The sequence below is a fragment of the Rhineura floridana genome, chromosome 1, assembly GCF_030035675.1.
Source record: "Rhineura floridana isolate rRhiFlo1 chromosome 1, rRhiFlo1.hap2, whole genome shotgun sequence".
NCBI classification, from domain to species: domain Eukaryota; kingdom Metazoa; phylum Chordata; class Lepidosauria; order Squamata; family Rhineuridae; genus Rhineura; species Rhineura floridana.
Window position 1 is genome coordinate 47388038 of NC_084480.1, and position 25092 is coordinate 47413129.

The 25092-nt window shown below is 46.2% G+C and overlaps 1 protein-coding gene across 1 annotated transcript in view; it reads right to left on the minus strand.

The window, feature by feature from the left end:
• Positions 1–25092, minus strand: part of SV2C (synaptic vesicle glycoprotein 2C) — a 165184-nt gene that overhangs the window by 75904 nt on the left and 64188 nt on the right. Inside the window, exon 3 of the mRNA XM_061620461.1 lies at positions 791–971. Coding sequence (XP_061476445.1) covers positions 791–971 — 181 coding nt within the window. The remainder of the gene's footprint in view (positions 1–790; positions 972–25092) is intronic.

Below are 25092 nucleotides of genomic sequence, written 5' to 3' on the forward strand. Positions count from 1 at the left end.
TTGCAATCCTACACCCGCTTACCTGGGAGTAAGCCCCATTAAACTTAACTGGATGTACTTCTGAGTAGACATGTATATGATTGCGCTGTCAGTAATTAATTCAGCAATAAATGCTAGGATACAAAAGCATCCATACCAATTAAAAACTTTTGTGCTGTGCACTGAGTGTTAGTTAAAAAGATGTTAGAATACATAATTGAGGCTGAAACTTGTACATATATTATGATTTTACTGAGAAATTAGGAATTTGTGGATAAATGAATTTATTTTATGGAACAGAAAATTCTTTTGGGGCTGTAACATCACTTTTGTATTTTATTTATTTATCTGTGTCATAGACCATGTTAAATTAAGTGTAAAATATTAAAACAATTATCTCAGATCTCTGTATTGATAGCACAAGGTGGTTACTCTATTCTATATAGAGAGTGTAGGTTTCTTTCAGGGATACAGTCGCATATGTACAAATGTAATTTCTTAACTGTGCCATGCCACTTTAAGTATCCTGGGGCAGATCAAATGAACACAATACTCTTTTTCTTCTACCACTATCCCATTCTTTGACTGGACTTTAACCATACAGGACACCCTCACAGTGCTACATGGCAGAGCCTGGCCAGCAATACACAACTGGGAAACGTAGAGGTCAGGTTGAGAAATGCTAAACACAAAGCCCAACACTATTTTCAAATTTGGTCTCTTGATGGAGGATGGGAGCAACAATGAACAAACTCCCCCCCAACCATATAATGTTAAATCAGAAAATGAAATAAAGCAAGGAAGAGCTTACCCAAATCCAGAAAGTAAACGACAGAAGAGAAAGAAGCCATAGCCCTGGACAAATGACGAAAGGAAGGCAAAGAATCCATTGACAGACATACAAATGAGAAGAGACTGTCTCCTTCCCACCTTGTCTGCCAAGCCTCCCCAGAAGAATGCACCCACCATCATCCCAAGGTATACTATGCTACCTGAAACACACAAAAGAGAACATGTTACATTATGTTACAGCTTTCAGTATCAAATCTGAAATAACAGCTCGTCCTCTAATATGGCACAAGGTACTTATGAAATAACTACATTTAGGTCAGTAATTTGCACACAAGTATATGGAGGAAAAATACATCTCGTACATGCATGTTCTGTGTATGACTTACTGAAAATTTAATATTTACATAACTATTATACTTCATCCATGTAGCTGCAACAAAATAAAACAAAAAGCAAGCAAATATGGGATTATGTTGTTCCATAGCAATATACTGAACACATGACTACTACATGATAACTATGACTACTGTGACTACTATTTCTCAAGAAAATTGCATTTCCTACACTTATAGTCTGATCGACTCTTAAAAGTGGATGCAAGAAAGCTGCATTCCACGAAATAAATTCTATTTACATTCATGGAAGGGATATAAGAATTCAAGAACACTGAAGTGAATGAAAAACAGCAATTTAGACAGCTTTTAATTGTTAATTTTACTTTCAGATTTTCTCATGGTTGACTATTGCTGGGATCCATAGTGTGAATGGAACACTGCCCAGTGAGTGGAGCTCAGCTTGCTTAAGGATAAGCCCATCCAATATCCACTGATTCCCTCCACCATTTTACCATGCCATGCCAGAAGGACCCTCAGGAGTAACTGCAGGGTGGGGGCAGAGAGACTTCAGTGGAGAGCAGGGAGCAGGAAGTCCCATAGTATGAACAGAATTTTGTTCCCATTGTGCATCTAAGCCCAAGGTTCATTCCACACTATAACTCTTGCTGAAGCATTGATTTTCATGCATGTAAGTGATGAATGGGGCAACAGATTTGATTCTTATATCTCTACAGTATGTTAAAGTCAGAGGTTTCTACATACACATCTCTCCATCCAGGCAAGCTAGAGGCATTATTACAGTTCAAGGACACATTGCAGGTAGGCAAAAAACCAGGACCAGTGAGGGATGTGACCTGGAGTGAGTCCTGGACTGCAGGGTGACATTTAGCCCTCGGGTCTGATGTTGCCCACACCAGCTATACAGCATTCCATACCCAGAAATGTTCCATGAACAGACAGATAAAGTAAGCTGTGTGAGTGAAACAATAGTTCCATAAATGCAGGATGCACAATAAACTTTCTGAAGTAATGCAACTATGTGTCAGCTTCAAGGGGGTGAAACCTGGGCTGTAAACTCATTAGCTGGCAGCTGGCTGGGATGTAAATATACCAAGGCCAGGAAGATAACGGGGAAGAGATGAGGGAAGATCAGAGGAGTCTTTCCAAGCACACATACTTAGTCAGTGTCCAAGAAGTGAAGTCAAGGGGGAATTCCAGGTCCAGTTAGCCAAGACATCAGTCCACGGGTCTGGGTTCTGGAATCTGGGTCTAGCATGAAGGTCACAACCGATGTTGTAGTCAGCAGCCCACTGAAGTGAAGAACTGCCTTTTAAATCTCACTCCCTAAGACAGGTGCAGGTAATCAGCCCTCCGGCTCCCAAGAGCTTGCTGTCTTAAATGGCTAGACCCATGGTATTGTTGCATTACTCACTGGTGTCTTCACTCTGCAGGGGGGAGGGGAGCCTCCTGTTCACTCCCTGAATCTGACTGAGGGGCTTCAGCTGTATCCTGAACACTCTCCAGCTGAGGGAGAGCCAGAGCTGCGTCCTCGGAGATTCCGCTTGTTCCTTCTCCTGGATTTGCTGCTGCTGCCCTCCAGTCTTCCTCCTCTTAGGACTCATCCGAAGGGGGTATGACACTATCCCCCTCCCCAGGACCAGCCCCCCCCCTCCTGGGCCTGGTTTGCCTGGGTAGCATTGGTGGAAATGATGGACCAAGTAGGAGGCATGCACCTGTGAGGCGTCTTCCCAGGAGTGTTCCTGTTGAGCCCCAGCTCTCCCAGGGAGATCATGGTGGGGAGCCGGCTGAGCCCCAGCCTCCTCAGATACAGCAGGGGAAGGAATCAGAGGTAGATGAGACTTTCGAGGACAATGAGGGAGGGGGAGTAGTTGACAGCCTGCCAGTTGCCACACAGTTCTCCCGCTGAAGCGCCACCTACTGATGCCCCAACAGAGCCGTTGGGGAATGACCAGGCAGGCACGCCAGCTCCATCCCCCCTAGGATTCCCTGCCTGGCACTTCAAATGCTTTCCCGCCTCCTGAGGCATCTATCGAGCCTGTACTGTCAGATGAGCGGGCGGAGGCTCGCCCCCCTTTGCCCCACACGAGACATCGTGAGAAGGTGGGAATTCGAAGGAGTCAGAGATTGTGGGTGAAGACCTTCTCTACTTAAGGCAGCACCCCCCTGACCCGGTTGCTGAGTCAACTTTCTTCATACACTGCAGAGTACGCCTAGGTAGCTTAGTTAGGGACTGTAGTGAGTTAGCATAGCTAAGTCCATGAAACGCATTGCTTTTGATGTTACTCTAATAAAACAGGAATTAATTCCAGTCTCGCCTCTGTTTCGTTTTTCACACTCTGAGCAGAACAGTTCCTCTGGGCCATATCTTTTCCAGTCTTTGGTACTAGAGTCAGCCGCGATACCTATGGGAGTCCACGATCAGCGACACTTTGAATTCTTCCCCCCCATCCACTTCCACAGGTGGTGAAAGCCGTGGCCGAGAACTCAAGGGGTGAGGCAGGAGGGCCAGGACAAGCAACGGCCAATGCAAGATGGGGTGAATGTGGAGGGTCATGGAGAGTTGCAGCCAGAAAGCCACGGGCTTGACCTGCTGGGTGATAAGGAAGGAACCAATGTGTTATTTATCCAGCTTCTGAGATGGCTGTTGGGAGCGCAGGAACTTGGTCGAGAGCCACACCTGGTCTCCCACCTTCAGCGGAGGGCCTTGCTGGCAGTGGCAGTCTGCAAATCGTTTATATGAGTCCTTCGCCTGCTCCAACTACTCCTTCAAAACCACCTGTAAGGCCTGCAACTCTTGCAGCATGAGATCCTTGGTTGGGACTGGTAAGGGGGGGGTAAGACCGAGGGGAAGAACCAGGGGTGGTAGCCAAAGAGGCAATGAAGGGAGTTTGGCATGTGGAAGTATGTAGAGAGTTATTGTACGCAAATTCTGCCAGAGGCAGCAGATCCTTCCAATTGTCCTGCTGGAAGCAGATGTAACATTGCAGATATTGCTCCACTGTGGCGTTGGTGCGTTCAGTCTGCCCATCTGATTGAGGATGGTGGGCTGAGGACAAATGGATCTGGACATCAAGGATTCAACACAGCACTTGCCAGAACCAGGCAGTGAACTGGGCCCCTTCGTCTGATATCAGGTGGTCCGGAAGGCCATGTAGATGGAAAACCTGGGCCAGAAACATCCGAGCGGTCTCTGGGGCTAAGGGGAGTCCAGCACAGGGGAGGAAATGGGCCATCTTTGTGAACAGGTCTACCACAAGAAAGATGGTGGTCATTCCCCTGGAGGCAGGCAGATCCATGATAAAATCCAGGGAGACTGACCGCCAGGGACTCGGGGACGTGGGCAGCGGAAGCAGGAGTGCAGGTGGCTTTCTGGGGCGCACCTTTGCCTGTTGACAGGTATCACAGGCAGCTACGTAGCCTTTGACATCCACCAGAACCTGGGGCCACCAGAATTCCCGTAAGACTAGATGGAGGGTTTTGTAGGTTCCAAAATGCCCCCCTGGCTGGCTGTCATAGTAGAGATGGAGCACCTCTTCCCATAGAGCGCCTGGGGGGATGTACAGCCAGTTGCGATGGTACAAGTTGCCATTCTGAAGTGAGAACAGGCTGTCCAAGGTGGGGATTTCTGACTGGAGCCCTTGCAGGTGTGCCAGGGCATACTTGTCTGTCTGTTGCTGTTCTTGTACCCTATCTAGTAGGGGTTGTGGCTGGTGGATAGCTGCAAAGTTCTCTAGGCGGAGAATCGAGCGGAGGGGGGACTCGTGCTGCCTCGGCTCAGTATTCAGGCTTGTGGGAGAGCGCATCTGCTTGCGTGTTCTGACAGCCGTGAGGTAGGTGACAGTGAAATTGAATCAGGAGGGAAAAAAGGACCACCCGATCTGGTGTTGATTAAGCCGTCTAGCACTTTGCAAGTGCTCAAGATACATATGGTCAGTTTGCACCTACACAGGATAGTGTGCCCCTTCCAGAAGATGATGCAAGGTCTTGAAGGCCACCTTTATGGCCAGCAACTCTTTTTCCCAAATGGTGTAATTCCATTCGGAAGTGTTGAGTTTCCGGGAGTAGAACACACATGGAAGCAGCCGCGATGGCCTTGTCAGATGCATCAGCTTCCACAATGAAAAGTCTAGTGGGGTCAGGTTATTGCAGGACGGGTTTAGAGATGAAAGCCTTCTTGAGGTGCTGAAATGCCTGTTAAACTGCATCAGACCAGCAGAACTTCTCCTTGGACCAGAGTAGGTCCGAGATGGGCACTGTTAACTTGGAGAAGTGGGAGATGAACCAACGGTAGTAGTTGGCGAAGTCCAATAAGCATTGCACTTCCTTGTGGCTGCGAGGGGCTTGCCATTGTAGAATGGTTTCGATCTTCGCTGGGTCCATCTGGATCCCAGAGGGGGAGATCCGATGGCCTAGGAAATCAATGGTAGTGAGGGCTATGATGTCCCTGTATATATATTAATACTGTAAATATGGTAAGTGCGGGATTATTAGAGTATATGTGGTAAGTAGACTGAGTGAGAGAAGGGAGTACATGGGTTGGAATGTTGATGAGTGTTGTATGATGATTGGCTGAGCATCTGAATGTCTGAAGGTATAAATAAGAGAATGACAGTTGAGAGGGGGTTCTGTTGGTGGGTTCGTTTGGTTGGTTTTGGAGAGGGTTGTTGGGTGGATTGGATTAGGCGGGTAGTGAGGCAGGATATTGATGACTAAGAAACATAAGGAGTAATGCATCTTATGAAACCACGTTTGTTGACTGAACCTTTAAGTAATCTTGTTATTCTGTGTATATAAATAAATATTTCTTGGTTTACAAAAGGACTGATCCTTGGCTGGGCTTTCACAGACCAGAAGGGTGGGCAGGGCATATACCAAGGTTGGGAAACAGTATAAATGGTGGCAGCAGTGAAAAGATAGTGTAACATCATCAGGTATCCAGAGCAACCCAGGGCTGTAATCTTTATAGTCACAAAGATACGGGGGGTGGAGGCCTGTAAGTGCACCCAGACACAAAGTAGCAATAAGCCAGAAGGAGACGAAGGCACAGTCTCAAGGCAATATTGTCTGGTGGTGCTGCCTAGCAGTGGGATCTTGAGAGATCTTTGCTAGAGCCGGAGAGAGAACCGTTAAGAGACCAGGACCCTGAGGTGGGACCATTACAAGGCAGCAACCACGGGTGGGGTCCTGACAAGGTCAAATTAACACTTTTCCAGCTTAGCAAACAGGTGGTGCTCCCTTAAGCACTGCAACACCGCTCAAATGTGCTTTTCATGTTCAGAGGGGTCCCTTGAGTATATCAAGATGTCATCCAAGTAAATCACTAGGCACCGGTCTAGGAACTCCCGGAAGATGTCATTCATGAAATGCTGGAAGACCATGGGCGTGTTGCACAGGTCAAAGGGCATTACGGTATATTCAAAATGCCCATACCTGGTGCAAAAGGCCGTCTTCCATTCATCTCCCTCTTGGATGCGCAAGATATTATAGGCCCCCGTCAGGTCCAATTTGGTGAAAATGCGAGCGTCCTGCAACCACTCCAGCAGTTCGGGGATCAGGGGCAGAGGATACCAGTTCCGAACTGCGATCTGGTTGAGGGCTCGGTAATCACTGCAAAGCCGGAGTTCCCCACACTTCTACACATATAGCATGGGGGTGTAGAGGGTCGGATAAATCCTCGACGTAGATTCTTATCTATGAACTCCCATAGAGCTGCCCGTTCGGGCTCAGACAAGGACCCAACCAGAATCTTGGCTCCTAGGAGCAGTTCAATGGGGCAGTCGTAGGGACAATGGGGAGGTAACTGGTCAGCCTCCTGTTTCCCAAACACATCCTGAAACTCCCGGTAATTTTCTGGCCGTTCCTCCAGCTCCAGCTATAGTCAGCAGCCCACTGAAGTGAAGAACTGCCTTTTAAATCCCACTCCCTAAGACAGGTGCAGGTAATCAGCCCTCCAGCTCCCAAGAGCTTGCTATCTTAAATGGCCAAACCAGTGGTGTTGTTGCATTACTCACTGGCATCTTTGCTCCGCAGGGGGGAGGGGAGCCTCCTGTTCACTCTCTGAATCTGACTGAGGGGCTTCAGCTGTGTCCTGAACACTCTCCAGCTGAGGGAGAGCTGGAGCTGCGTCCTCGGAGATTCTGCTTGTTCCTTCTCCTGTGTCTGCTGCTGCTGCCCTCCAGTCTTCCTCCTCTGAGGACTCATCCGAAGGGAGCATGACACTATGGTGCAGGAAAACTTCCTTATCAACAGGATTATTTTCACAATTGTGTGTATGGTTTTAGAATGGGACCCTTCAAAATTGTTTTAGAAACTAGGATGATCTGAACTCCTTTAATAACAAAAGGAATAAATAGATCAAGAAATAATCGGCTTTCTGTATGCTGGGAAACGTAGTAGGCCATTCTACAATATTCACATAGAGTGTGCCGCTTACTACAGATCGTGCTTGCTCACAGCTATGTTCCCTGACAACAGTGCATATTACAGTACATAGCAAAGTAATGAATGACATTGCAGCTTTATCATTAGTGCTTGAAGAGTTTTATAATTCCAATAAACATATATTTAAACAAAAGGCTCCAAAAGTCAAATGATGCAGCCAATCTATTTAAAAATGTAAGTGTGTGTGTGTGTGTGTATGTATATATATTTCACACATACATTTTACAGCATTTGTTGATCTATACTATATTTGTTGTTGGAATCAGCACATCTCTAGAAATAACCGGTTTAGATCAAGTGAATAATAAAAGGTTAAATAGATTCACCATTGTCTCTATTAGCAGCTAATCCTCAACTAATTCTAGCAATCACTTCCCCAACTACACCATGCAATAAGACAAAACATATAAATTAAGAGACTGAAGCCACAGCTTATTATGTTTCTATGGACAGGAAACCCCCAACCTTTTTAGGCATGTGGGCACACCTAGAATTTCTAAGTGGTGGCCTGCACACCACCACAAAAAGGCTACACTGGGGGCATGCCCAGTCACAAAATGTTGGGAGGTTCCTGTCAAGAATGCCTGGTTTTGCTAAGGTTTGGTAATAAAGATGGTTCTGTTCCAAGGAATTGTGGGGGACACATCTTGCCTCTGGAAGGCCATGAGACTGTCAGTTCTCACTGATGAATCCAGTTAATTAGGCAGTTAGTGAGAACTCCTGCTTAGCAGCCTGAGACTGGTACCACAAGGCCACAGGCTTGGGAAGGTTGGAGAAACTGCACAATGGTTAGATGTAAAAGCTCTGGAAGATTTCATCATCAGGAAGCCCTCTGATTGGCTAGTTAATTCCTGGCTGTTGCTGGGCTTTTTCCCAATAAAAGTAGAGCTAAGATTTTGGTCTTTGTTCCCCAATGTTTCTACCTGATGTTGAGGTTCCATTTTCCTATTACTATCCACGCCATACATCTCTGGGGGAGCTGTCAAACCATGAAGTTACTCTGCCTGCCTTCCTATAATGTGTGAGTGTAGAATAGGCTAGACAAATTTGTTATTTTTGTCCTGTGATTGAACTCTCTGAACGTTTTGTATTTTACCTAACCTTTCTTTAGTTTAAGGTATTTGGTTTAAGGAACTATTCTGCAGGGCTGTGGAGTCGGTACGCCAGACCTTCGACTCCGACTCCTTCATAAATGGCAAATGTATATTAACAGTAATAACACATTTACTGTAGTAAAATGATAGCACAAGGCATTTCATCACCACCACGTGAATTTAGAGCTTGGAAAAGTTACTTTTTTGAACTACAACTCCCATGAGCCCAATCCCTGGGGCTGATGGGAGTTGTAGTTTAAAAAAGTAACTTTTCCAAGCTCTAGATTCACGTGGTGGTGATGAAATGCCTTGTGCTACCATTTTACTACAGTAAATTTGTTATTACTAGTTAATATACATTTGCCATTTATGAAGGAGTCGGAACATTTCTACCGACTCCGACTCCACCCAAAATTGCTCCTGACTCCGACTCCACGACTCCACAGCCCTGCTATTCTGCTGCTATATTTTTGCACTTATAATTTTATTTCAATAAAGACAACCTCTTATTTCCAGTGTGTGTTCAATGCAAGGAAATCTTAGCTCTGAATCCAGCACTTTGGCCATTTAGCCACAGACTTACCGTAGAACTGGGTATTTTGCCTTAAGGCTCCAAGACAAGGAGTGCATCCTTGGCTGTTGTCTTTTGGAATCCTTGACAGGTTCATTTCTGGCACTTTCAGTTGCCCCCTGGCCCACAGTGGGTGACCAGGTTTAAGGGGTAGTGGCAGTCTACCTATCTTACAGGGTTGGCATTGGCTTAAGTCAGCCCTGGCAAGGGAGGTACAGGTTGTGCCTGTTTGGAATCACAGTTCCATTTATCTGTTTCTGTGTACACTCTTTCTGTACGTGAGTTCTCTCTCTTTCTGTATTTCTCCCCTCTGCATTCCCTCTGCCTCATTCTGTCTCCCCCTCTGCCCCACCCCCACACTTTTGATCTCTCTCTCTCTCTGTGTCATACCCAGCCTACCTGCCTTGCCCTTGTTCCTGCACCACCCATGATATGATACGAGACAAGGCAAGGCTTTGCCCAGCATAGTGTACCACAACCTGGGAGACTGCCCATGAGCTGGGCCTGACCCTTACTCCATCCTGATTTCTTGCCCTCTGCTGCCACCCCAATCTCTTGCTTATCAGGTGGCAGGGGAAAGGGGTCCCTTTTCTTAAAACATATTTACAGGATAGCCAGGCCTGTGAAACAAATCACAAGCCAAGGTTCCCGTCATCTGACATCTTCATTTCCCCACCCTGTAAAAAATGTAAAAGAAACAAAGGTACATAAATGAAGACACAGGGAGGGAAGGGGAGCAGAGAGCTTTGCAGGTGCCATGGTAGGTCTCACGGGGACATATTGGGGAATGCTGGAAATACCTGCTGGATCGCCTCTCCTGATACGAATCTGCCCGTACACTGCATTCTACATCGAAGGCCCTCCTCCGAGTTCCGACTCACAGAGAGGCTCGGAGGGTGGTAACAAGAACTAGGGCCTTCTCAGTGGTGGCCCCCGAACTGTGGAATAGTCTTCCCGATGAGGTGCGCTTGGCGCCAACATTGCTATCTTTTCGGCACCAAGTTAAAACCTTCCTCTTTTCTATGGCATTTTAATCTAACTTTAAATTTGTTTTAAGTTTGCTGTAACTGATTTTAGATTTCTTATTCTTTTATATGTTTCTGTCGTATCATATTATGGAATTTCATTGTATATGTTTGTATTCTTTGTTGTACACCGCCCAGAGAGCTATGCTAGTGGGGCGGTATAAAAATCTAACAAATAAATAAATAAATAAATAAAATAAAATTAGGAAGTGTCAATGCACAGAAAACCCACACCAAGATCAATTGCAATAGGTAAACAATTGTTTTCTTCTTAATGAATTCACATATGGGAGTAACTGTTGAAGGGAGTAGGAGATGGTCAAAGAGAACATATAGGCTTCTACTGAAGCTGCTTCACATCTTGCCAGGAGGTCAGAAGGTGTGGTGCTTTGATGAAGGTTGCGGGAGGTAACTAGGTAACAGTTGTATGAATGACTGCAAGCTGAAATCCTCTGGTGAAGGCCACAGATGTGGAATAAATGAAGACTGCATTCAAGCACGGAATTCTTTGCATGTCATAATAGTAGGATATAATTTTCACTAGGTGGTGAAAGCAGAGTTGAGTTAGGCCTCCTAAGTGATGACAAGGGAAGTAAATGTTATGAAATGGCTTAATTCTGTCTGAAACTGAAGCTAGCACATGCCTATCATTTAAAGAATGCTAAGCTCATTCATCTCCATAGTCAGGGGATGGAGAAAACTCCAGCAAAACCAGATTAATACTACAATGGACTACTATGTACACTTATGCTCAACTTACCTTAAAAATATATTGTAGAGTTGGAAAAGGTTCATAAAAGGGCAACCAAGATGATGAAATAGCTCCTGAATGTTCTTCCTCTGCCAATGGACCTGCCAGGTGGCTGGAGCTCCAACAGCCTCCGCTATCCCCTCCAACTCAGAGACAGCTCTGAGCTAGAGGACAATGAAGGCATGGAGGTTTGTCTCTGGCAGTTGATGTTCCAACAATTCGGCAGGCACAGAGTCAGGAAAAATCAGCAGGCCTCTACTATCCCCTCAGCAGCTCTGAGCTGGAGGGGAATACAGAGATGCTTCTCGTTGTCCATAACATCATACTGTGTTTCAAATGTGGAACATAAAGACAGGGTCAAGACCCTACCCCTTTGGTCAGAGGCATGTTGTGGCAAAAGAAAGAAAAAAAGGGGTGGCAGAAAGCAGCAAGAGAAAGGGGGTGGCAGCAGAAAGAGAGAAGAAAGATGGGGTTCTGTGTACCATCTTTAGCACAGCCTTTGTCTATCATTGGGTCTGGACCCCAATTGACCCCATGGGTCAAGAGCCCTCTGTACAAAAAAGCCAAGGATCCCTACCCTGTTTTAGGTGAACACCTTGTGAGAATGCAAAGAATCCTCAAAGAAAAAAGTCCAGCATACCCTGGGGAATTTAAATTTATATTTAACATTTTTGTAAAAGAAAATACAGGCAATAAAATCATGTTGTCAATATACATTTCTGGCAAGTACTAGCAAGTGCTGTTGAGATCCCCTAGACTTTTGGTACTTGGGGATTTCAACGTCCATGCCGAGGCTGTCTTATCTGGCGCAGCTCAGGACTTCATTGCCTCCATGACAACAATGGGGCTGTCTCAATTTTCTACTGGCCCAACGCATGTGTCGGGACATACTCTTGATCTGATCTTCGCCACTGGACATGGAGATGGTGATCTGGTGGTGGGGTGTTTTTCATCTACCCCATTGTCATGGACAGATCACCGCTTGTTGAGATTTAGACTCACAGCGGCTCTTTCCCTCTGCAAAGGTGGAGGATCTATTAAGTTGATCCACTCCCGGAGCCGGATGGATCCCGTAGGTTTTCAGAGGGCTCTGGGAGATTTTCCGGCTGATAGGACCGGTGCTCCTGTCGAGGCCCTGGTCACACTGTGGAATACGGAAATGACCCGGGCTATTGACATGATCGCTCCCGCGCGCCCCCTCCGGTGTAGAGCTCATACCGCTCCGTGGTATACTGCGGAGCTGAGAGCGATGAAACAAGAGAGGAGGAGGCTGGAGTGCAGATGGAGGAAAACTCCCAGTGGATACAACTATGCTTTGGTAAGTGCCACCAATAAGTTGTATACAAAAGCGGTAAGGACAGCAAAGAAGCTCTATTTTGCTGCCTCTATTAGATCATCTTTATGCCGCCCAGCGGAGCTTTTTAAAGTCGTGCGAGGGCTCTTACACTCTGGCCCCCACGATACTATGGAAACATCTGAGACCCGCTGCAACGAAATTGCTGGACACTTTCAAGATAAGATCGCATGTATCCGCAGGGACCTTGACTCTGATGTTGTGACAGATGAATCCATTGAAGTGTCCGGAGCACGGCCTTGTCCTTCTTTATTGGATGAGTTTCAGTTGGTGCAGCTCGAGGAAGTGGACAAGGTGCTTGGAATGGTTCAGTCAACCACGTCTGTTCTGGATCCTTGCCCATCTTGGCTAGTGAAAGCTAGCAGGGCTGGGACCACCGGTTGGGCCAAGGAAGTGGTTAACGCCTCCTTGAGGGAGGGAGTAGTCCCTGGTAGCCTCAAGGAGGCAGTAGTGAGACCTCTTTTAAAGAAACCCTCCTTGGACCCAGATAATCTGAATAACTATAGACCGGTGGCGAATGTCCCTTTTTTGGGCAAGGTTTTGGAGCGGGTGGTTGCCAGCCAACTCCAGGCGCTCTTGGATGAAACCGATTATCTAGATCCGTTTCAATCCGGTTTCAGGCCCAGTTTTGGCACCGAAACAGCCTTGGTCGCCCTGTATGATGACCTGTGTCGGGAGAGGGACAGGGGAAGTGTGACTCTGTTGATTCTCCTTGATCTCTCAGCGGCGTTTGATACCATCGACCATGGTATCCTTCTGGGGAGACTCATGGAGTTGGGTGTTGGGGGCACTGCTTGGCAGTGGTTCCGCTCCTACTTCGCGGATCGTCACCAGAAGGTAGTGCTTGGGGAACATCACTCGACACCATGGACTCTCCATTGTGGAGTCCCCCAGGGATCGGTCTTGTCCCCCATGCTTTTCAACATCTACATGCAGCCGCTGGGTGCGGTCATCAGGAGTTTTGGAGTGTGTTGCCATCAGTACGCTGATGACACGCAGCTCTATTTCTCCTTTTCATCTTCCTCAGGTGAGTCTGTTGATGTGCTGAACCGTTGCCTGACCGTGATAATGGACTGGATGAGAGCTAATAAACTGAGACTCAATCCAGACAAGACCGAGACATTGTTGGTGAACGCCTTCCCTGCTCAGATGGTGGATGCTTACCCTGTTCTGGATGGGGTTACACTCCCCCTGAAAGAACAGGTACGTAGTTTGGGGGTTCTTCTCGACTCTTCCTTGTCTCTCGAGGCCCAAGTGGCCTCGGTGGCACGGAATGCGTTTTACCATCTTCGTCTGGTAGCCCAACTACGCCCCTATCTGGACAGGGACGACCTCGCCTCCGTTGTCCACGCTCTGGTAACTTCAAGATTGGATTACTGTAATGCGCTCTACGTAGGGCTGCCCTTGAAGACAGTTCGGAAGCTTCAGCTGGTGCAGAACGCAGCTGCCAGATTATTGACGAGGACCAGTCGGTCTTCGCATACAACACCTGTCCTGGCGCGTCTGCACTGGCTTCCTATTTGCTTCCGGGCGAGATTCAAGGTGCTGGTTTTGACCTATAAAGCCTTACACGGCGTGGGACCTTAATACCTTGTGGAACGCCTCTCTCGCTATGAACCTACCCGTTCACTTCATTCAGAATCTAAGGCCCTCCTCCGGGTACCAACCCATCGGGAAGCCCGGAGGGTGGTTACGAGATCTAGGGCCTTTTCTGTGGTGGCCCCTGAGTTGTGGAACAGCCTCCCCGAAGAGGTACGCCTGGCGCCTACACTTCCATCTTTTCGGCGCCAGGTAAAGACCTTTTTATGCTCCCAGGCATTTTAATCTTCTTAACTTTTTTAATCTTTTAATCTGTATTTTAATTTTTGTAGTATTTATTTTGTTTTTGCTGTGCTTTTCGTTGTTTGTTTGTATATGTTTTTGTATTTTTATTATGATATATTGTATTTTATTTTGTTTGTTCACCGCCCTGAGAGCTATTTCGCTAAGGGCGGTATATAAATTGAAATAATAAATAAAAAATATACCATCTTTATTTTGTACAAGACCTATTCAGATATAGACAACATGCAATGGTGAAGAGAGCAGGATTATCTCCACCAATCCCAGATTGCCTGCTGTTTTGACACTGAAATGATAGTTTACACACACAGAATCATATGCATATGACACCAATCTATAACTTCTATAATTGGGGGATGGCTCTGATCTGTTCTATACATTGTGTAACACTCTAGAGTGACTTTCAATGCACAGAGTCCAAACAGGCCTTAAAATGAGGCGGGTGAGAGGTATTCAAATCCTGCACTGTAAATATGTCTATAGATAAATCTATCTCTGAATGAACAGTTTATTGATTTAAACACACAATTTCACATTTATTTCTAGCATTACTGCTCAAATTGTCAAATTAACAGGTAGTTAAGAGCCCATTACATTTAATTTGACATACACAAATACTGATTTGTGTCCAACCTGTGCAATTAAGAAAACTGCAAAAACAATCTCTCTGTCTAACCACTGTTGTCCTGAGAGTAAAAACAACCAACCACCCGCCAACTTTTACAAAAATGAAATATTATGATGCAGCAACTACAGTACAGTAGGGCCCCACGCATCCGGCGGGTTACATTCCAGATCCCTGCCTAAAAGCGAAACCCGCCGAAAAGCAGAACTCCATCAATAACATGGTGCCCGATGCCCGAAAAACGCTGTAAAAGTGGAACAAGCGCCATATGAGTGGGGCCTTTCTCTAATTGAAAACCGCTGTATTAGCAGGCCGCTGAAAAGTGGGGCCCTACTGTATAGGGTTATCGAAAATCTAGTTAATCCCAGGTAATGATATGAAACCACTGACTATTCCTTTACTACTAGCACTGAACATAGTATTTTGAAGGTATCTTCTCTTATCCAATAGTTTCCTCTGGCATTAGAGAAAAAATCCTAACTCACAAGCCTAAAACAAAGCCTACTTTTTAGAAGTCTTTGTAATGCCTCCAATGCCTGGTTTCACTTTTCTACAACTGAGGTGCCTCTGATATGTTCTCTCTCAGACTTTTGATGCTAAATGCAGCAGCAGCAGCATTCACACAGTTCCAAATTGACTCTGTCATGGGTAGCAAATCGGTGTGACTGCAATTTGAAATGCACTTTTATGGCAATAGTCCAGGCTAAGAGTGATTATGAATGGTACATGTGACTGAACAGCACAAAGTGTTTCCCATGCAACGTTCTGGGATTAATTCTTCTCACAAACAAAAATCCTAAAGCAGTGAATTGGTCATAGGATCACTGTACAGTCATGTCCCTACATCATATTAAAAGCCCCTATATGGCAGACAGGGAGGAAATATGAAAAATATTTTCATATTACTTTACAAAATGCTTTTGTATTACATGGATGATTTATTTATTTATTAAATATACAGCCTGCCCTTCCTCCCAGAAGGAGTGAGCCTGGGGCAGCAACTGCAATGAACTGTATGTGGGGCTTCCCGTGCACTTGGCCTGGAAACTGCAATTAGTGCAGAATGCTGCAGCATGGGTGCTGACAGGAGTAAGACCTTGTCAGCATATAACACCTCTGCTCAGAGATTTGCCCTAGTTGCCAATTAGTTACTGGGCCAAGTTCAAGGTATTACTATTGTTATATAAAGCCCTAACAGCTTGGAGTTAGTTTACTTCTGGCCAGGGCTGTGGAGTCGGAAGCAATTTTGGGTGGAGTCGGATTCGGTAGAAATGTACCGACTCCGACTTCAAAATAAAAGCTTTCATAGGAATTTAGGAAAGTTTTCTTGTTCAGAAATTTTAATCAAATAAATATATTTTACGTTCTATCAATCTAGCCTGATGATTCACGCAGAGCTTGGAAAAGTTACTTTTTTGAACTACAACTCCCATGAGCCCAATCCAGTGGTGATGCTGGCTGGGGCTGATGGGAATTGTAGTTTTAAAAAGTAACTTTTCCAAGCTCTGGATCATTCACGTGGTGGTGATGAAATGCCTTGTGCTACCATTTTACTATAGTAAATTTGTTATTACTAGTTAATATACATTTGCCATTTATGAAGGAGTTGGAGTTGGACAGTAGAAAAATAGAGGAGTCGGAGGTTTGGCGTACCGACTCCATAGCCCTGCTTCCGGAACTACATTATCTCATGTGTACACTTCGATCTGTGGAACAGGCACGGTTACAGGTGCCACATAATACTCATTCTGCACTTGTAAGAAATCATTATTTTAGTGTGGCAGCACCTACACTTTGTAACTCGCTGCCTACTGACATCAGGCAGGCACCTTCACTATATTCTTTTCAATGCCTGCTTAAAAAGCATTTCTGTTTAGGCAAGCCTATCCAGAAACATAGATGCTGATGTGTTCTAATCTGGTTTTAGTTTACTGCTGTTTTAATTCTTTTAAAATGTTTTTAATTATTTGTTTTTAACTATTTTATTGATAATTTTAATGTAAACCACTTAGATGTTTTACAGTCAAGAGGTATATAAATTTTGTTAAATTAAAAAAATAAAAGTTTCAATCCATTTTTAAAAATAACTACATAAATAAATAAATGCAGGGAGGGGAAATCTGTGGCTGTCCAGTTGTTACTGGACTACAATTTCCATAATCCCTGACTGCTGGCCATTCTGGTTGGGGCTGACAGAACATGATCCAAGAACATCTGGAAGGGCACAGGTTCCCGATCTCTAATTTAGAGTAAGCTTCTTTGCACATTATGCCCACCATTGGTCCATCTAGTCCACTACATTCCCCAAAGTTTCAAGCAGGGGTCTCCCCTAGACCTGTTATCCAAGATTGAGCCTAGGACTCTCCAAATGCAAACCATCTGTTCTTCTGCCTCACAGCCCCATATTGCAGCACAGTTGAAAGCCAAACTAGCCATTGCATCAGGGCTGTGGAGTCAGAGTCGTGGAGTCGGGAGCAATTTTGGGTGGAGTTGGAGTCGGTAGAAATGTACCAACTCCGACTTCAAAATAAATTTTGATTGACAAATTTTTTAAAATATAAATTCAAAATGTCAAAGAAGCTTCCCATGAAGTCAGCTGTAGTTGAGCATTTCACCATAACTCAAGATGGAAAACATTTTGTGTGACAGTGTATGACACAGGACACAGATGAAGACAAATGCTGTGATGCCAAGATGAGCGCATATTCAGGCAGCGATAAAAATGCTGATAAAAATGAGAGCTTCCAATTTAAAAAGACATTTACAGCCCTTTCCAGGGCTGTGGAGTTGGAAGCAATTTTGGGTGGAGTCGGAGTCGGACAGTAGAAAAAGAGAGGAGTCGGAGTCGAAGTCAAAGGTTTGGCGTACCGACCACAGCCCTGCATTGCATGCAATATGTGATTGTATTCACATTTAAAAAAAAAAAAAATAGCACCTGGAGGATTGGGATTGTGGCATGTGTGGCATTCCCCATCCACAGACTCAAAAATCTCCCACCTCCAAAGCTACTATTATCTCACCAGGGGGGAAGTTGCCATAGGCACTAATGGTAGCTCCCCTCCTGGAGCAAAAAGCAGGTGGGGGTGTTGTTGGTAGAGTGGCACAGGGGAAAGTTTAACACACAAACACTGGTGTTGCTTGCCATGGACTCAATCTTCAGTTGACCCTATCACAGCTGCTATAAAAAAAACACCAGGTATGTGAAATGCAATCACAAAGGTCAAGGGTGTGGAACCTTTGACTCTAGATATTGTTGGACCTAACTCCCATCAGTCCCAGCCAACATGCTTAATAAATCAGAGGAAGGGAACCTTTTCAGTACTGTACCTTGAAACTGCCAAGGTGCTCATTCTTGCTATACTAACTGAAAAACATAGCTTATCTGATGCTAGAACAAACAATTTCATTAATTTCATAAACTTCTGTGGCTATCAATAGGTACATACACTAACAAAATAAATTACACATACAAATTATACACACGTCTCAAAACTTGGATTATAACTGTGATGCTTCCACTGAAAACTACCACTGAGGCCTTTCCCCTACTCCTATAAAAAAGCATCAGAATTTGGGAAGAATTCGTCACAAATCTCTAGCTGACTCCTGGCTAGGAAAAGTTTTGCTACAATTCAAACAATCAACTGGTAGCCTAAAGTGAGGTCCAGCCTCCCTGCCCCCCCTTTTTATTGGGCCCAGGGAATGGGTAGGATTGTGTCACTGGCCACGAATGACAACATCAGCCAACATCTAATAGGTACTCATAACTCTAATCACAGAAGCAGTGTGTGTAATGGCAAGGTGAAGAATAAAGGCTTTATATGGTTTAAGACTAGTAGTTAGTGATCCTGGCTGGTTAGAGCAAAACAAGCCATGATCCCGAGTTTGGGTATAATGTTAAGCTATCCCACTCCTGATTTGTTTACCCACTCACACTAAGTGAAGCTGGAGTGATTAGGCTGCAGTTCAGCCAAAGTATAGTTTATTAAGGTTACTACCTTACTCTTATGCGTGAATGCTATTTAGATGCTATTTAGATGCCGCACAGCAAAATGACCAACAAATAGGCATTAATAGTGAAAACACACATCCACAAACTCCAGAACCTCTATGAATAAAAAGTCATTTTATCTTTGTTCTGAGACACACAAACACCTTTAAATTAAAATTAAAACTTGGACTGAAACAATGTGTGAGGCACAGCTGCCTGTTATGTTTTCCTCAACAGTTGTTATTTTTAAAAAAACAAAAACAAACCCAAAGCAGCCACAGGAAGCCAAAATCCCGGATGAAGGACTAGCATTTTCAGGGGACGGCATAAGGACGTCTGTGTAACCCTTCCCCTCCAGCCACTTTTCTGCGCAAAGTAGCCCCTTCCTGTACTGCTTGTGAATTTCTGAAAGCTAAGTGGGATTGAATCCTCCATGCAACAATACCATGCTACCCAAGTGTATTAAATACATCCAAAGTAAAGAAAGCTTTCACTAGGTCATGAGATGTACAATGTAAATAAATATGTTTGTACTGGTAGTCAAATTTGCTGTTTCTGTTACCAAGATCAAGCTATATGCTGCTTGATGGGGGGGAAACCCTGTGTTGTCTTATGACAACAGAAGTCGGTCTAGTAGAAGTAGACACATTCATTTCCATCAAAGAAACAATCTGCCAGCACAAGCAAGCATGGAACTTCCTTGGCTATCAAAATGTGTTTCTCTCAGGAAAATGTACCATTGGTCTCACCTGAAAGGTGATTTTCATAGGAAGGGGCCATCACTGTGGGATAGTTCCACCTATCGTGCGAAGGCAAGAATGTTTTTGAAGTCAAGACTAGGGGCGTCATGCCCCTCCCACTCTCCAGTTCATTCGTAGCGAGTCTAAAAGAGATATCTAAAAATACAAGAACAAGGCCAACAGGCCCGCCAGGAAAATAACATAATAGTCACATGCATAACAACATGACTCTAACCTAACTTCATAACATAACAGAACTAAAGGTCTTGACTTCACTCTTACATTTAAATATAATATGGAAACAATAACATGTAACCCATTGATAAAATCACTAGTCATCCTCCAACTGGGAGGGTCGTGATGGCCCCTTCCTATGAAAATCACCTTTCAGGTGAGACCAATGGTACATTTTCCATAGGAAGTGGGCCATCACTGTGGGATGTACCAAAGCAACCCATATAGGGAGGGACCACCCACATGTTAATCCTCATTAAGAACCTGTTGCAACACTCGTCTGCCAAAAGAAGCATCAGCAGAGGCATAACGATCAATTTTATAATGTCTTATAAACGAGTGTGGGGAAGACCAGACTGCGGCCCTACAAATATCGGCAACAGGAGCATTAGTAGCAAAAGCAGCCGAAGTGGCAGCTGACCTAGTAGAATGAGCTGTTATACTAGCAGGAACTGGCAGCTTCAGGGACTCATATGCTAAGGTAATGCATGCCCTTAACCAACGGGATAAGGTAGGATTGGATACTTTATGCCCCATAGACCCTGGATGAAAGGATACAAACAGAGACTCCGTTCGTCGAATCTCTTGGGTCCTAGACAGGTAGGTCTTGAGAGCCCTCCGGGCATCCAACGAATGCCAAGCCTTCTCGAGAGGATGGGTAGGATTCGGGCAAAAGGAAGGTAAAACAATGTCCTGGTTGCAATGAAAAACTGAATCGACCTTGGGACGAAAGGAAGGGTCAGTCTTCAGCACAACAGAGTCCTTATGGAAGACGCAGAGGTGTCTAGCAGAAGACAATGCGCCCAACTCCGAAACGCGTCTGGCAGATGTGATTGCAATCAGAAACAGGACCTTGAAGGACAGTATGCGTAGGGGCACAGTCCTGATGGGTTCAAACGGAGGGCGTTGCAAAGCCTGCAGGACTTTCGGCAAACTCCATGAGGGGAACCGATGGACAACAGCCGGAGAGCGTAGGGCGACTCCCCTCAAAAAACGTTTAATGAACGGATGTGAGGAAATATGATCTCCAGGAGAGGACACTGAGAGAATGGATGACAGAGTAGACGCATGTCTACGTAGAGTGTTGGGTCGAAGTCCCATCATAAAGCCACTATGGAGAAATTGGAGTACCTGGTGCACATTGGCCTGGGATGGATCGTGGTGGTGGGACTGACACCACTTGGAGAAAGCCACCCAGGTATGTTGATAAATTCGAGTGGTAGAAGGTCTTCTCGAGGCCAAAATAATATCAATCACAGCGTCAGAAAGTCCAGCTGACCTCAAGTATCTCCGTTCAAACGCCACGCTGTTAGATTGAGCCAAGTAGGGTCCTGGTGCAGTACTGGACCCTGGGATAGGAGGTCTGGCGTTACTGGAAGTGTCCAAGGATCCATCATTGACATTGCCAGAAGATCTGAGAACCACGGTCGGCGTGGCCAAAATGGTGCTACCAGAACCAGCTGTGCCCTTTCGGTTCGCGCCTTCCTCAAGGTTTTGGCTAACAATGGTATGGGGGGAAAGGCGTACAATAGACCGTCTGGCCACGGTGTTGTCAGAGCATCCACTGCTTCTGCTGTTGAGTCCAGGTATCGGGCAAAGTACCTTGGAAGCTGGCAATTGTGACTGGAAGCAAACAGGTCGACTGAGAGGGCGCCGAATCGACACTGGAGACGATGGAAAATGGCTGGATGAAGTTTCCATTCTCCCGGGAAGACCTGTTGTCTGCTGAGCCAGTCTGCTGTCACATTCAAAATCCCTCTGAGGTGCTCTGCTTTCAGGGATTGTAGATGTTGTTCTGCCCAGACAAAGATGAGGGAGGCTAAGTCCTGCAGAGGACGAGACCTGGTGCCCCCCGTCTGTTCAAATGTGATTTTACACACGTGTTGTCTGTTCGAATGAGCACATGATGCAAAGGGAACAGAGACTGAAAATGACATAGAGCCAAGTGGACAGCCTTTAGTTCCAGCCAGTTGATGCTTCGAGATCGCTCTGCATTGGGCCAAACCCCCTGAACGTACTGGGAGTTGCAGTGGGCTCCCCAACCTATGAGGCTGGCGTCTGTGGTCACGACGGTTCTGCGGGGTTCTCTGAACGACGTACCCTTGGAGAGGTGTTGAACCTTGGTCCACCAGCGGAAGGAGAGGCGCAGAGCGGGGCTCAAACGAACTTTGCGATGGTTGGAGCTGGCAATGTCCTTTTGAAAAGGCAACAGAGTCCACTGAAGGGGCCGAGTGTGAGCTCGAGCCCATGGCACAATGTGGATTGTAGAGATGAACATTCCGAGCGTTCTGGCGAGAAGCATGACGTCTGCAGATGTTTGTTGCATCAGGGACCTTGCGATGCTTGTGATGGCAGTGATGCGATCTGGAGACAGGAAGACCATTGCCTGCAGGGTGTCCAACATTGCCCCAAGATGTAGTAGGCGTTGGGTTGGTTGGAGATGGCTTTTGTCGAAGTTGACAAGCCAGCCGTAGGTCTGCAAAACATTGAGGGTGATCATTAAATGATGATGAGCCAGCTCTTCAGATTTGGCCCGTATGAGCAGATCATCCAAATATGGGTAGATATGAACCCCTTGGGTCCGAAGGTAAGCCACTAGGATGAGTAGCACCTTGGAAAATACTCTTGGAGCAGAGGAGAGACCAAATGGCATCGCTCTGTATTGAAAATGTTGGTGGCCAAAGGTAAACCGAAGAAACTTTCTGTGAGCTATGCAAATGGGTACATGGAGATACGCTTCCTTAAGGTCGATAGAAGCCAGGAAGTCTCCTTCATGCAGACTCTCGGTAATGGAATGGAGAGATTCCATTTTGAACCTGCGGTATGTTACGAAACGGTTGACAAACTTGAGATCCAATACCGCCCTCCAAGATAAATCTCGTTTTGGCACAGCAAATAGGAGGGAGTACACCCCTTCCGATCTCTCAGTTGTGGGAACTGGCTCTATTGCCGCTATGTGCAAGAGGTATAGCTGTCTGCATGATGTTGTGCCTGGCTGGTGCCCTTGGGCAAGGAGACGGGTGGAATCTGTCTGATGGGGTTGCCCAGAACTCTATGGTATAGCTATAAGTGAAGAGGTCCCTGATCCAGGGGACCGTAGTAAGGCGCAGCCATCGATCTCCAAAATTAAATAATCTGCCACCTATGGGGATGGCGTTAATACTACTTGTGTAGGCGAGGACCTCCCCTATATGAGGACGATGAGTTGCCCCTGCGCCCTTGGTACTGACCTCTGCCCTGGGGGCGTCGGTTCCAGGAGCCCCTGAATGCGTTGGAATCATAGGGTCTGAAATCGCGGCCTCGTCCTCCTGGTCGCGTTCCTCGAAAGGGCTGGTTAGAACGAAAGGAGGGAAATCGCCTGAAGGGCCTGTGGTCGATGTTCTTGACTGTGGCTAGAACCGGTTTGTGGGCGTCTTTTGGGTCAACCAGAACTGCCTTTAGAGCTTCCTCACCGAAGAGAAGAGATCCGGAGTAAGGAGCCTTGGACAGGCTCAATCTGGCCGCTGAATCAGCTTGCCAGTGACGAAGCCAGAGGGTGCGACGAGCGACTATTTGAGTCGTCATGGCTCGTGCCCCTAATTGGGTGGCATCCAAAGTGGCGTCGGCCACAAAGGCTGCTGTCTTACGTAGTTTCAATAGTGCTCTTTTGAAGGCGACAGGATCAGGGTTATCATCCTCTAGAAGGTCATCCAGCCACATCATAGATGCTCTGGAGAAAATGGAGGCTGAAGCGGAGGCACGCATGGATAGGGCAGTGGCCTCGTGGTTCTTGCGGAGGGCGAAGTCTATTCGACGTTCAGTAGTATCTTTTAGGTGGGATTCCCCTTCCCTGGGCAAGATAGATCGCGAAACGAGGCGAGCGATCGGTTCGTCTATGCCAGGGACATCTAACTTGGTGGCGAAGTCTGGGGCTAGGGCGTAAAGTCTGTCAGCCGTGTTCTTGAAGCGTCGAGCTTTGAGTGGGTGGGCCCATTCTTCGGAAGCTAATTTGGCAATTGGGTCCGGCACCGGGATGTAGTGTTCAGTAGGTGCAGGGGATTTGAGGACCTTGGCCCCTTTGAGAGTTGGGGCGGACGAAGTTGAAGGCGCAGTCTGGACACCAAGGGTATGAAGTACCCTACGTGCGAGCGGTTGGTAATCTGAGGTATTGAACAAGCGATACGATGTATCCTCCTCATGATCTGAATTGTCGCTCCAGTCGTCTCCTTCAACATGGTCAGTGAAAGTTAACTCCTCCGCATACGAGGCTTCGTCCGTACATCTGCCTCTGGCTACATCGAAAGGATCTGGTGAGCAGGAAGGATGAGCAGCATGGAACGCACGTTGGTCCATGTTGAGTGGGGGTATGGCAGGAACTTGTGGTAGTGACTGCATTCGTGTGAAATAAGCCAGCATGGCTTGGAGTTGAGAGAGGAAATCAGGAGACAGCTGCAGACCAGATGTGTGAGATGTATGTGCCTGGTGGGCTATTGGAACAGATGTCTGAGGCGGTAAGCCAGAGGTAGGTTCGTTAGGCGAACCGTGAGGGGGAAAGCCAACAAACTCTTCCTCGTCAGATGCAGTAGCAGGAGAATGGAAAATATCACTTATGTGTGTCTGTGCTGTGGTGGTTGTTGGCACAGAGACATAACGAGGGCGCTTTGGTTTACTATGGCTGTAAAGATGTTTTGTCTTAGCCAGTGCTTTGGCATGTCTGGTCTTAGACGTGTTAGTATGTTGTGGCTTGGCTGATTGTGGCATGTCTGGCTGATCTGGCACCATGTGTGTTGATGGTGACATGCCTGGCTGTTCTGCCATCTTATATGAACCTGGGTGCAGTACACTGCCACGGAGGGGGCAGGATGTAAAGACCCGAACTGGCACAGCGTACTACCACGGAGGGGGTAGGATACACTGGCAGATGGTGAATGCACTGCCACGGAGGGGGCAGAATGCACAGAGGTATCAGCGTTAATATAATATAGGCTGTTTAGAGTAGGCACACTCAGATTAGTGCTGTAGGCTGGGTTTTTTGGCTTGTTCACGGCCCCATAGGGGGCAGGATATGTAATGTAAATCAGATTTAATACAAATCAGCCACTGATATTAAAGCTCCAGCCTTGATAATGTAATCCAGCCACTAGGATTAAAGCTCCAGCCTTGATAATGTAATCCAGCCACTAGGATTAAAACTCCAGCCTTGATAATGTAATCCAGCCACTAGGATTAAAGCTCCAGCCTTAATAATACAATCCAGCCCACTAGGATTGGAGCTCCAGCCTTGATAATACAATTCAGCCACTATGATTACAGCCACA